Raw genomic sequence first — 12,892 nt, 5'->3', positions numbered from 1 at the left:
TGAAGTAGTTGTTCAAAGCAGCAAACTCCGGCGTTAACCTATGCCGCCATCTTGGTTCTCCCCAAATTCTTCCATTTAAAGCATTGCACAACTATTTCCCAAAGTATTAAATAGAAAGTCTTTAACATTACAAAAGGTCAGTTTTGTTAAGAAAAGAATCTGGTCTTGGAGATTTAATACTCTAGGTCCATGGTCGGCAAACTGTGGCTTTCGAGCCACATACGGCTCTTTGGCCCCTTGAATGTGGCTCTTCCTAAGCCTTAGGAGTACCCTAATTAAATTAATAACAATGTACCTACCTATATAGTTTAAGTTTAAAAAATTTGACTCTCAAAAGAAATTTGTACTGTTGATATTTGGCTCTGTTGACTAATGAGTTTGCCGACTACTGCTAGGTAGTGAATATGAATTCCCTGTTGTCATTCTATAAGACTGTATTTTTATACTATAAAGAAAATAATATTTTGTAAATTACATGTAAAATATTTTAAAGTGATATATTTTTTAAAAGTCTGGAAAGTTATGTATTACTTTTTAATATTTCCTTTAAGCATTTTCACTTTTTAGTTTATATTTACAAGTATACAATTGAAAATAACCATATAAGTATAGAGTATGCTGATAATGTAAAATTACATAATGTGGCTGTGAACACAACTTAGCCAAATAAATCAAAGACATGATACCACATTCTATTTTCCCTATTAAGAAGAAGTTATCACTGGTAAAAGGCGAGCCAAATATTTTTAAGTCAACATGCCAAGAATTAGTTGTCTTGGAAAAATGTCCATTACTCATTTTAGAGATCATTTTGGAAGACAGTCAAAAGCTTTCTGCAAATAGGAAGAAACTATTCATTTATTATTTTTTGGTTTATCCACATGAAGTAGGGATTGGCAAACTCAAGTGCCTACTGGGCTAGAAAGGTACCATGAATTTATGTCAGATGTTATATGAGAAGGATCCTTTGACAAACTAGAGAATATAAACCCATTTTATAAAGGCATTTAAAATATAAAGGCATTTAAAATTTAAAAATTTCTGAACACTGTGTTGGAAAAAAAATAACACAAAACATATCCTCAAGGTGCCAGTTTTGATCCTTGATTTAAAATCTATTAAAAATAAATGTTTTATCTTACCTTTGTGTAATTTATTTGCTAATTTTATTCTAATAGTATGGAAAAGTACTTATGGTAGTGTGTACTGCAAATAGAAATAAAACCTATCAGCATCACTAATTAAAATAGCTTTGGAGAGAAAATATAAATTGCAGAATTGGTAAGTTCAATTTCTACTTGGTTTTAGTAGAGGAAACAACACACATAGTGATTATTTCAGAGGTGTACAATGATTTGTGGGAAAAAAATATACACATATTCACTTTGTGAGGGTGAGTTGTTTTTAGAGATTAGGAACACTTAAGTTTACTTATATTTTATCTAAGCTGTTGAGTTTTGTTAAAATAAAACTTTGTAAAAGAAATATACAAATGCTGAGTTCATTTTTTTCCTTCCATGTTTTGAATTAGTTTAGTAGGCTGAGTATGTAGCAAGTGAGGATAAGATTCTTGTGTAAGACAATAGGTTTGGGGGTGGGTAATGTATTCTTGTAAGCATTGTAAATAGTATTCTAAATAGTCCTGTTAGGTCAAGTTGTTTTGTGGTTGTTTTCAAAATCATTTTTAACATTTTACCAGATTTTTTCCTATTAATTACTAAAAAAGGTAATTTGCCACCAAGGCAGTTGGTTTTTCTTTCTTGAAAATTTATCAGTTCTTTTCCATTATATATCTGGAGCAATATTATTAAGCACACATATATTTAAAATAGAAACGTTTTATCTTTATGAAGTAATCTTTTCTATCTACCATAATCCTTCTTGACTTTGTCTTTTTTGTTTAATATTGATGTATCTATACTAACATTCTTTTCATTAGTATTTGTTTAGCATACCTGTCCCACCTTTGATTTTTAAATTTTGTTTCCTTATATTTTAGATATCTCTTACAAACAGGACATAGTTGTGTGTTTTAAATACAATATAATACGTTGATATTTTAATTAGGGCACTTAGTCCACAACCATATGGATTTAAATCTACCACCCTATTTTTATTTTCTATTTCCCTTACCTTCCTGTTTCTCTTTTTTATTTCCCTGCTTTGAATGTGGTTTTAAAAAATTATTCCATTTATTTTCTCTGTGTCCTGTTTCTATTCTTTTAATGGTTGCCCTAGAAATGAAGCGTGTATTCCCATTGTAACTGTATCTAATGTTAACAAATACTTAACCAGTCTACACAAACACACACCTCTCTCTGCATTTGTCCAAGCTCAGGGAAGTATCTCGAAAGATGTCTGCACACAGTAGTTGTTGGGTGACGGAGAGTGGGATTGGAGAGGAGGACCAGGGGGGTTCATTTTGTCAGTCCTGAGCAGCCCCGGGGGAAGAGGCCCATCTCCGCGAGCCCCCGGGAGAAGAGCCCAAGAGAAGAGCCTCCTCCGGCCCGGAGTTGTGCTCCTGGCTGATGCCCAGGACCCGCGTCCTGGCCTGGGGCGCCCCGAGCCTGAGCGTCCGGCGTCAGGGGGCCGGATTCATCCTCCGGCCAAGCTCCCGCCCTCGCGCTCCGCGAACACGCGGGGCGGCTGCCGCCGGGCTGGGACTTCAACGCCAACGCGGGCGATAAAAGACGAGATCGCAGTTCCCCCGAACGTTTTAGAGCGACGTACTCGCCCCGCCCCTTCCGGTCGGGTCCGCCGGCTTCTCCGGACCACACGTGTGTTCTGCTAGGATCCCGTGTGAGCTGAGGCGCCGCCGTCGGTGAGGCTGCCCGACGTGGAGTGCGGAGGTCCCCGGGGCGCGAGGACGTCACCATGGTGGGCCCCTCCCGCTCCTTGGAACCCGTTTGGCTCCCGAGATGGCTCCCGATCGGGGAGGCAGGGGGAGGTCTGGGGAAGCTGGGAGAGAGGAGCGCGCGAAGTGATTGTCCCAGGGGGTGCCCCGAGATTGGAGGCCGGGAGGAGGGTCCCAGCCAGGCGTCCGGACCTGGAAGCTCTGCTCCCGAGTTCCCAAGTCCTCGCAGGCGGCCTGCCCCTTCTCGCCTCCATCCTGCTTAAGTTCTTCCCCGTCGCGGAAAATCCGCAGCTGCACGTGTTCTCGCTATTGCTATTCGGCCAAACTCGTAAACACGCTGCTTCCGTGCCCTGTGCCGCTCCTCCTGCCCGTGTGGGCTGCGTGGGCTCCGCCGCCGCCTCCTTGGTCTCCAGGCACCGCCCTCCAGGGCCCCACTCTCGCCCCAAGTCCTGCCTCCACGCCCCCGAAGGCACTGAAACGTGTTTTCATTAAAAACTGAGATGGGAAAGAGTATTTATGTAAGGCCCACTGAAGTGTAAAGACGAGCGGTATAAGGAACGCGTGTTTATCCATTATCCGGTTTAAGACGTAAAACGTAGCTTTTGCAAGCCTCTGTGTGCCCCGTGATTAACCATCAGGAGCCCTTCAGAGGTCAGCAGTATCCAAATTCTGTGTTTGTAATTCCCTTGCTTGCCTTTATGGTTACCACTTATGTTTGCATCCCCAAACTGTTTCTTGTTTCTTGCTTTTTTCACTTATGTTCTTGAGAATCATTCTTAAATAGGAACATGTTTTATAACAACTAGTGTTTAATAAAAGCTTGGGATACTCTGGCTATAACGTACGTCTTTTTCCTCTTCCACGGATCCTTTGTTCTTGTTGTGGGGCTGTTTCTGTCTTTCATGTCTACAGGCTTTTGGCTTTAGATTATAGTCATGTTTGTGTACATTCAGTTTTTGTTTCTCGTTACGCTTGTGCTATTTCCAGCCTCTTTCAATTTCCTTTTATAGCCTTCCCTTTTCAGAAAGGAACATTAAAACATTAATAATGGGATTGGAGGTGAGTGATTCGGGTTGATTGGCATTCGCCTGCCGTCCTTGTCTATGAGAACTTCACTTTGGTCAGGCTGGATAGAGGAGTGTATTGCCTTGTAAGAGTAAAAAAAGGGGCATATGAGTCTGTTCTCTTTGGCACATTTCCCGCCCTTTCGTTTTTCTGGTTTATCTCCTGTGACTGCTACGTCCTCTCTTGTACTTAAACTCAGCTTGGAACTGGGAGTTTTCCATCCACATCCTTTATATCAGTTCCTCTAAACTTCGTTCAGTGCAGCTCAGAATGTGGGCGATGGCATCGCAGAGGACTGAGTTTGGCACCTGTATCTTTACTAAATGATGATCTTGGCGAACTTACTACACCCCTCTTAGTGGTCATGCCTATTAAATTGGGGAAACCATAAGTGCCTACCTCAGAGAATTGTGTAAACCAGTTATCCCGATGTCTGGTATTTAGTAAATGTTAGTTGTAATTAACTTTTGTAACAGTAGTCAATAGTAACAGTACAGTTTGTAGTTGTCCACTTTTGTTTTTTGTTCATTTATTTTCGTTTATTGTGAATCTTTCTTATAGCTTCAGAAGTTCATATAAAAATTTAACTAACATGACTCTTCAAATTCATCCCATGCAACATTTTTTATTCTGCATTTTAAAAAAGGTTCTAGTGCTTTTAAGTTTCGTGTGTGCTTGGCTACTAGGCAGGCACTCACAGGTATACTTTTTCTTTTTTTTTCTTTTTTTTGTATAAGCCCATTATTTGAGTTTAAATGTGCTTATCTACTTGGCTAGATTATAAACCATTAAAACATATGCCATTGTCCTCCCTTGATTACTGTGGGCATTAACTATAATTGACTACGTAAATATTCCTTAATGACAAGAATTGTGTGCTGTTGGTTTCACACCTACAAATGTGAGCTATAACAGCAAATCAGTTTAAACATCTTGGGGTGTTTTTTTTATTTGCTTGTTTGCTGTATTGAGATGTAATTGACATAACATTGTATAAGTTTAAGATATACATCGTGATTTGTTGAATATATTGTGAAATTGTTGCCACAGTAAACTTAGGTAACAATCCCACACTTCACATGTTACCTTTTTTTCCCTGTTGTAAGTACTTTTAAGATTAACTTTCTTTGTAACTTTCAAGTATGTACTATAATATTTTTAACTGTAGTCACCATGCTGTGCCTTAAATCCCAGAATCATCTTATAACTGGAAGTTTGTATCTATTGCCACCTATCCATTTCTCCCCCTCTCACCCCCACTTCATCCCTGACAACTACCTTTCTACCCCCAGTTTCTCTTTGTTATTTTTTATTTTAATAGGAATATGTGAAGCATATTGCCCCGGAAATACCTCTCTGTTGCCGTTTTTTGAGTAAACTGTATTTTCTTCTGTAACTCTCAATTCTGAATTCAAACAATAGTTTAGAATTTTCTGAAGTTTAGAATTTTCCCCACTAAAGATTGTGGGAAAAAGATACTTTCAGTACAAGTTTTCTGACTAGAATACTTCTGGGCCAGAAACTTTTTGAAGTATGATGTAGTCAGTTATTCAGAACAATCTATTAGTTATGCCTATGAAAAGAAATTTTATTTTTGCTATCTCTTTGAAAGTTAAATTTGGTATTTTTTAAAACATAAAATATTAATCTTCCATTGAAAGTACACTTTTAACTCCCCTAGTTTTGTTATCTGTTTATGTTCTGTATTATTCATGAATCATTAGACGCTCTACGAAATTCATTTGGAGAACCCCTGACCAATAGAGACTAATTGCTTTTTACTTAAGAGATATTGAATAGACTGCTTAATAGATTAACATTTTATTGACAGGGTTTTACTTCAGTTTCCCTGTTGAAGCATTTTGTTGTGTGTGGTTTTTTTTTTTGTGATATACTGAAAAATAGGAAAATGTTTTGAAATTTAGTGTTATTTCTGTGCCTTTTTAAATATACATACCCTGCCTTGAGGCAGCCTTTTTATGAATAAGTTATTAGAAGGAATCATAAAGCACACTTGAGTCAGAATACATGTTCAGTTTCTTTGTACTAAGTCTCGAAGGTTCTTTACCTGAGATCTTCTAAAGCTCTGTGGACATTTTCATACTCTAAGGGTATCAAAGTATTCTTTGTTCTAAATAAATTTTTTAAATCTTTAAAGAAACATTTTTATGGACCTAACTGTAGTTGTTAAGTTTTAGCAGCTTCAGATAGCATCTTTTTTTCTTTTTGTGACTTTCATTTTATTTGTTAGGATATGAAACAAAGATATCTTTTTAAAGAGCACATCTTTGCTTTATTTTGTTGTTGTTTTGGTTTTTGGTCTTGAATTAGTTGATCTCTCTGGGTAACAAGCTATTCCAAAATTTAATGGCTTAATACAATAGCATTTATTATCTCAGTTTCTGTGGGTCAGGGATCAGGCATGGTTTACCATGTCCTTGCCTCTAGGTTTCTTACAAGGTTGTCTTCAAGGTACAATCTGAGGCTTTAGTTTAACAGGGGTGGAGAATGTCTGGCCCAAGGGCCGTATAAGGCCTGCAGAATCATTTGGTCTGGCCCTGCCAAGGCATTAGGGATGAGTTAATTAAATGTTTGACCAAATATAGGAGGCTAATTTTTAAGTTGATAATTTTGTATGGCCTACAGATGATTTAAGTATCCAGATAGCCGTTGGCAGAAAAAGGTTCCCCACCCCTGGTTAACCCCAAGTAACAACTGGGAGGATCCACTTCCCAGCTCATTCACGTGGTTCTTGGTATATTCAGTGCCTCTTGGACTACCTGACAGGGCCTCAGTTCTTCACTAGTTATTGGCTGGAAGCTTCTAGGTAGTTGTCACATAGGCCTCTCCATAGGACAGCTCACGACATGATAGCTGGTTTCCATCAGAGTAAGTCAAGAGAGTAGGCAAGACAGAAGTCAAAGTCCTTTCTTTCAAAACCTAACCTCGTCTGCTTATGCCAAATGTTTACTAAAAGTGAGTCGCTAGGACTACGCTCAAAGGAAGAGGATTAGACATGAGCACGAATATCAGGAGGTGGGATTCATTGGGGACCATCTTAGAGGCAACCTACCATGAGTTCTGAAAGTTTTTACTTGATACATATTTGCTAGGTAAACTTCATGCAAAAATTTTTTTTATCACACCTTCCTCTCTTCCCTGCTCCTCATCTCCACAGGAGCAGAGGCACACAAAAGAATCCACATACTGTGTATGATGGTTTTACTCTTCCCTTATACCTGTAACCAATTTCCAGTGCCATCTTGTGTTGCAGACCTGGAGCTATCTTTTCTGGTCAGGTTATCAAGAAGCAAGCAACAAGTCTTTGTGGAATATTTTAGTAAATATTTGTTGAAGGAATGGGTACATGTGTGGATGAGGAATTGGTGGTCCTTTTCATTAATTCTGTCTGGAGAGTTTTACAAAGGAAGTTACTGTGAGCTGCGTCCTATCAAAGGACAAAGAAAAGTATTTTGTAGGCAGAGGTGACGGGTACAGTCTCAAGAACGTACAGAACAGTAAGAATGTTTAGTAAGAATGGGATGGTGGATATTGCGAAGGAAGAGAGCTAATGCTGGAGAAGTAGGTTGGGAGTAGATTGTTTTCCATGTTAAGGACTTGGACCTAACTGTCAGCTCCTGGAGTGAGTTAGTGTAGAAAAGTAAGCTCTTGTGACTTCCATGTAAAAAGGCCTGGCAGTGAGAACCTAAAGGCCATCCTAGTCATGAAAGGTCATGAAGCGGAATTAAAGCAATGGTAATATTTTGAAGAGCGTATTTTAGAAACATTTGACCTTTTTGAATATTAGGTATGTTAGAGACTGCTAGCTGTTTCCTAATAGACTCTTCTACAGCAATTTATATTTTCTGAGAATAAAGATTATATTTATTACTCTTTCTCATACAACTCTGATTAAATTTTGGTCAGTGGTATGCAAGCAGAAGACTGCAACTTCCCAGATCTTGCTCTTAAAGGAAAGGGGTATGCCTTTTGATTTTCTTTTCTCCTTCTCACTGGCTGCAGTTTAGACTTGGTGTTAAGTCATCTTGAACTGTAGGATGTCCCAAAAAAATGTATATATACTTTAACAACTGATAGCTGTTAAATGAAAAGGAAATGTATTTTAATAAACACCGCCTTTACATTACTCAAAGTGTGTGTATACATTGTTTTGGACACGCTGTATATGTATATATAGGAAGTTATAGTCTGGATCTCTGAGGGCTTTGTGGAGCAGAGCCTCTAGCTTCTACTTTTTACATGAGAGAACTTTATCTGGGTTAAGCCGTTGTTATTTTGGGTGTCTATTTAAATAATAAATAGGTGTAATAGGATACAGAGTTATGTAGGAATAGACTTACTATTAGAAATGTCTAGGTTTAGAGAACTGAATGAATTATTACCTAGATACCTGGCGTAAGGCTTGAATGGGAAAATAATTGTTTCCTTTGGGGGGGTGCTAATTTTGAGATGGCTCCTATTATTTCCTCTGTTCCTATTTTCCTATGTGCCCAACTTTGATTTTGTTTGATTCACTGCCCAATCTGTTCCATGTGCATCCTCTCCAGTAAAGCTCCTATTAATATCTTATGTTCTTTCTGCCCCCTTAACTTTCTTAACTGTAACACAAATTTCCAGTTGTAAGTCCCTTCACTCTCAGCATTCACTGTACCTACTTTGAAGAGGGAACAGCTGAAGAGCTGGCTTTATTGACCCTGTTTGTTTCTTTAATTTTTTTGCATCATGGAGAATAGTTCTGAATATATCATTTTTCTTATGACCATGGAAACAGACTGTTTGGATTATTATTTAAAAGATCTGGCTTATCTTCTGAATCCTGATGTTGTGTTTCAGGCTCAAAGTATTTCTGTTATGTTATTATTTTTAACATTTATTTCTGAAGAAAAATTTTTGACTTAAATTAGTTATATATCTGACTTATATGTATTATATGTTTTCCTACCTTTTAGCCTAAAGCACTAAAGGGAAAAGGTGTAGGACGAGAAAAAAAAGTCATCCATCCATATAGTAGAAAAGCAGCTCAAATTACGAGGGAGGCCCACAAACAAGAAAAAAAGGAAAAGTAAGTGTCTTTTTATTATTTGTATTGTGCTTTGGTGAAAAGCCCATTTATACATTTCTTCCTCATTAGTATTCTTTCTTTAAAAATTATATTAGCCCCGACTAGTGTGTTAAGTGGTTAGAGTGTTGGCCCGACCACCAAGGGTCATGGTTTGATTCCCTGTCAAGGGCAGGTATCTGGGTTGTAGACTCTATCCCTGGCCCCGGGGTGTGTGCGGGAGGCAACCAAACTATGTGTCTCTCTCACATCAATGTTTCTCTTTTTTTTTCTCCTTCCTTCTCTCCCTCCTTTTCTTCTATTCTCCCTAAAAAATATCCTCAGGTGAGGATTTACTAAATAAATAAATAAATAAGACATATGTTATGGGTTGGAGAGTGAGGACATGAATATGAAGAGGTAGGAATCAGTGGGGACCATTTTAAGATATTACCGCCTTTTGTTACTCTCTGCCTACCAAAGACACTTGGTTTTCTAAGGAACACAGGTAGTCAGGCAGCTTGGAATATCCATACTTTTTTCACAGAACCCAGGATTCTTTGTACCACTTCCTAAGGCAATGATGGCGAACCTTCTGAGCTCGGCGTGTCAGCATTTTGAAAAACCCTAACTTAACTCTGGTGCCGTGTCACATAGAAATTTTTTGGTCTTTGCAACCATAGTAAAACAAAGACTTATAGTTTTGATATTTATTTTATATATTTAAATGCCATTTAACAAAGAAAAATCAACCAAAAAAATGAGTTTGTGTGTCACCTCTGACACGTGTGTCATAGGTTTGCCATCACTGTCCTAAGGCTTCTTTTTAGGGAAGTAGAGGGGGCAGGGGTCTGGGAGGACATCTGTTAGGATGCAGTGCCTTTGTCCAGTGATAGAGAGTACAGACCCAGATCTGCTGGGTTGATCAGATCGACTCTTACTGATGGCCTCTGAATACTGAAAGATGTTGCAAGAGTGAATAGGAACAGAGTTAAGAGTTCAAACATGTTCTCATCTTCAGTATTTGAATGCTCTAATTTAGAACTATGTGAAATGCTGCTTCTGTTCATATTAAAGGAGATTGGTATGGTTTGAAGACCAGCACATTTCAAGTAATGCTTAATTTACAATAGTAGCAAATGGCTATTCTATATCATGATTTTAGTTTTATTTTAGGACTAGAGGCCCGGTGCATAAAAATTTGTGCACTCGGTGGTGGGGGGTGTCCCTCAGCCCGGCCTGCGCCCATTTGCAGTCCAGGACCCCTTGGGGGATGTCCACCTGTTGACTTAGGCCCACTCCCTGGGGGATCAGGCCTAAGCTTGCAGTCAGACATCATTCTGGCAGCCAGGGAGCCCCTCCACCCAGGGCTGCAGACGGGGGTCCTGGCTGGGGGCAGGGCTTTGGTGGCCCGTTCGCGCCGCCAAGCCCCTCGCCCAGGGCCGCAGATGGGGGTCCCGCCTGCCCAGGGCCGCACACAGAGGTCCCGGCTGGGGGCAGGGCTTAGGGGGCACATGGGGGCCCGGATGGTGGCTCACGCTGGCCCCCCCCCCCCCGCCTGCAGTATGCAAATTAGCCGCCATCTTTGTTGGTGGTTAATTTGCATATCACGCTGATTAGATAATGGGAGGTGTAGTGCAGGTACAGTCAATTACCATGTTTGTCTATTATTAGATTAGATATAGGATGTCCCTATTTCCCCCCTTTTGCCCCCTCTACCCAGCTCTTGCACCCCACTTCTCTTTGGCCATCACCATACTGTAGTCTGTGTCCATGAGTTGTGCATATATTTTCTTTGGCTAATCCTTTCTTTAAATTCACTTCTTCACATTTTTATTTTCAGATAAGTGCTTATAACTTTACTATTATATATTTTCTATTATATCATTTAGAATTAAGATATTTTTTAATTGAACCCTTGTAAATTTTTGCACAATTTAATAAATTATGCTAGAAGCAATTAGGAGATTTTTCATGTAATGCATACACATTTCAATTAATACTTTATTAATTTTAAATTTTTTAATATTTTAATTTGAAATAATCTCATACATGTAAAAAAAAACTATAAAATACTACAGCATATTATATGTACCCTTCACCCAATTTCTTAGGTGTTACTAATTTAAACATAACCATTATACAACTAACAAAATTTGGAATGTATTTTTCTTATAATCTCTTTAATGTTACTTAATCCATTTACTTTGTTTTTGTTAATCTTCACCCAAGGATATTTTTCCATTGAATTTTAGAGAGAGTGAAGGGAAAGGGAGAGATACATTGATTGGTTGCCTCCTGCACATGCTCTGATAGGGACTGGGGATCAAGCCAGCAACTGAGGTACATGCCCTTGACTGGAATCTAACCTGAGACCCTTCAGTTCATGGGCTAATGCTCTATCCACTGAGAAAAACAGGCTGCAGCTTAATTCATTTACTTTTAATCTATATGTGTCTTTATATTTAAAGTGGGTTTTGTTTTTGATTCACCCTCATAATCTGTCTTTTAATTGGTGCATTTATACCACTGACTTTTATAGTGCTTACTGATAGAGTTACTGCCATATCAGGCGGCTTCTGTGGCTTCTGGGGCCGGCCAGCAGCCTGGACCGGATCCAGTCCCGGGTGGCAGGCAGGCGGCTTCTGGGGCTGCACATGGGGCCTGGATGGCAGCTCCCGCTGGCGGCTCGTGCTGTCCCGCCCTGCCTGCAGTATGCAAATTAGCCGCCATCTTTGATTAGCCAATGGGAGTCATAGCGAAGGTACGGTCAATTACCATGTTTGTCTATTATTAGATAGGATTTCCCAGCATAGCAACATTTCATTATGTACTGTCATGTCTTGTCCCACAGGGTTATGTAGTAAGGAACTCTAGGCACTAAATGAAAATGACTTAGTATGAAAAGGTAACAAAGGAAAATTAAGTATAATGGGTAAGAATCTAGGAAACAACTACTTTTGAGAATTAATCTCATATCTCTCTACTGTTCTTTATCCCAACTCATTCTCTTCAGGTTCAGGCTGTCATTGAGTTCATTCAGCCTGACCACTCACTAGATTCTTCCCTTCAGGCTTATTTAAAAGGAATGAATTCTTCTCAAAGCCATTCTATACCCAGTTTTGAAGCATCTTTTTTTTTTTTTTAAGTCAACTTTGATGTATAAATAACATACAATCAAACAGACATATTTTAAGTGTACCGGTCTGGGGTTTTGATAATAAACTGGTGTAATCCCATGGTCAGTGTATAGTGTATTTTCATCTTCCCAAAAGATTCCCTATGCTTCTTCCCAATCTTCACTCCAGCCTCAGGCAACCACTGATTTGCTCTTTATTTTGATAGATGAGATTTGTCTTAATGTTTCATATAAATGGAATCATATTGTAGGTAATATTGTGTGCCAGCTTTTTTCACTTAGCATAATGTTTGTGAAATTTATCCATTTATTTCACATATTAGTTGTCTTTCTCTTTTATTACTGAATAGTATTCCATTGTATGTCTATGCAGTTTGTTTATCCATTCACCAGTTGATGGTCATTTGGATTGTTGAAAGTGTTTGGCTGTCATCAGGGTCTGCAAAATAAGGGCCCAACACTAGTTTTTATATAAAAAAGTTTTAGTGGAAAGTAGCTATGCCCATTCCTCTTGCATTGTCTGTTTCTGTTTTTGGGCTACAATGGCAGAGGCAAGTAGTTGCTACATGGTCCGCAGAGCCTAACATCTTACTATCTGGCCACTTAAGAAAATATTTGCCAGCCCCTACTATCGTAAATAAAGCTGCCATTAACATTCACATGGACATATATTTTCATTTTTCTTTTAGTTCCTAGAATTGGAATTGATGTATGTTTAAGAATATAAGAAATTAAGTTTATAAGAATTGTTGGTCATACGATAGGTGTAATGTTT

General features: G+C 38.8%; 1 protein-coding gene across 5 annotated transcripts in view; it reads left to right on the top strand.

Annotated features, from left to right (window-relative positions):
- Positions 1–2,722: 2,722 nt before the first annotated feature.
- TMA16 (translation machinery associated 16 homolog) overlaps positions 2,723–12,892 on the top strand; it is a 44,830-nt gene continuing 34,660 nt past the window's right edge. For 4 of the 5 annotated variants that reach the window (XR_004968187.1, XM_036312900.1, XM_036312899.1 and 1 more), the window contains exons 1-2: positions 2,723–2,877; positions 8,890–9,002. Coding sequence is in view for 4 of the 5 variants with exons in the window: in XM_036312900.1 (XP_036168793.1) it covers positions 2,875–2,877; positions 8,890–9,002 (116 nt within the window). In the remaining variant the exon portion in view is untranslated. The remainder of the gene's footprint in view (positions 2,878–8,889; positions 9,003–12,892) is intronic. The other variant, XM_036312898.1, reaches the window with a different exon arrangement.

The sequence above is a fragment of the Myotis myotis genome, unplaced genomic scaffold (assembly GCF_014108235.1).
Source record: "Myotis myotis isolate mMyoMyo1 unplaced genomic scaffold, mMyoMyo1.p scaffold_m19_p_6, whole genome shotgun sequence".
Classification (NCBI taxonomy): Eukaryota; Metazoa; Chordata; class Mammalia; order Chiroptera; family Vespertilionidae; genus Myotis; species Myotis myotis.
Note: the sequence above shows the minus strand (reverse complement) of the source record. Positions and strands in the feature narration are given on the sequence as shown.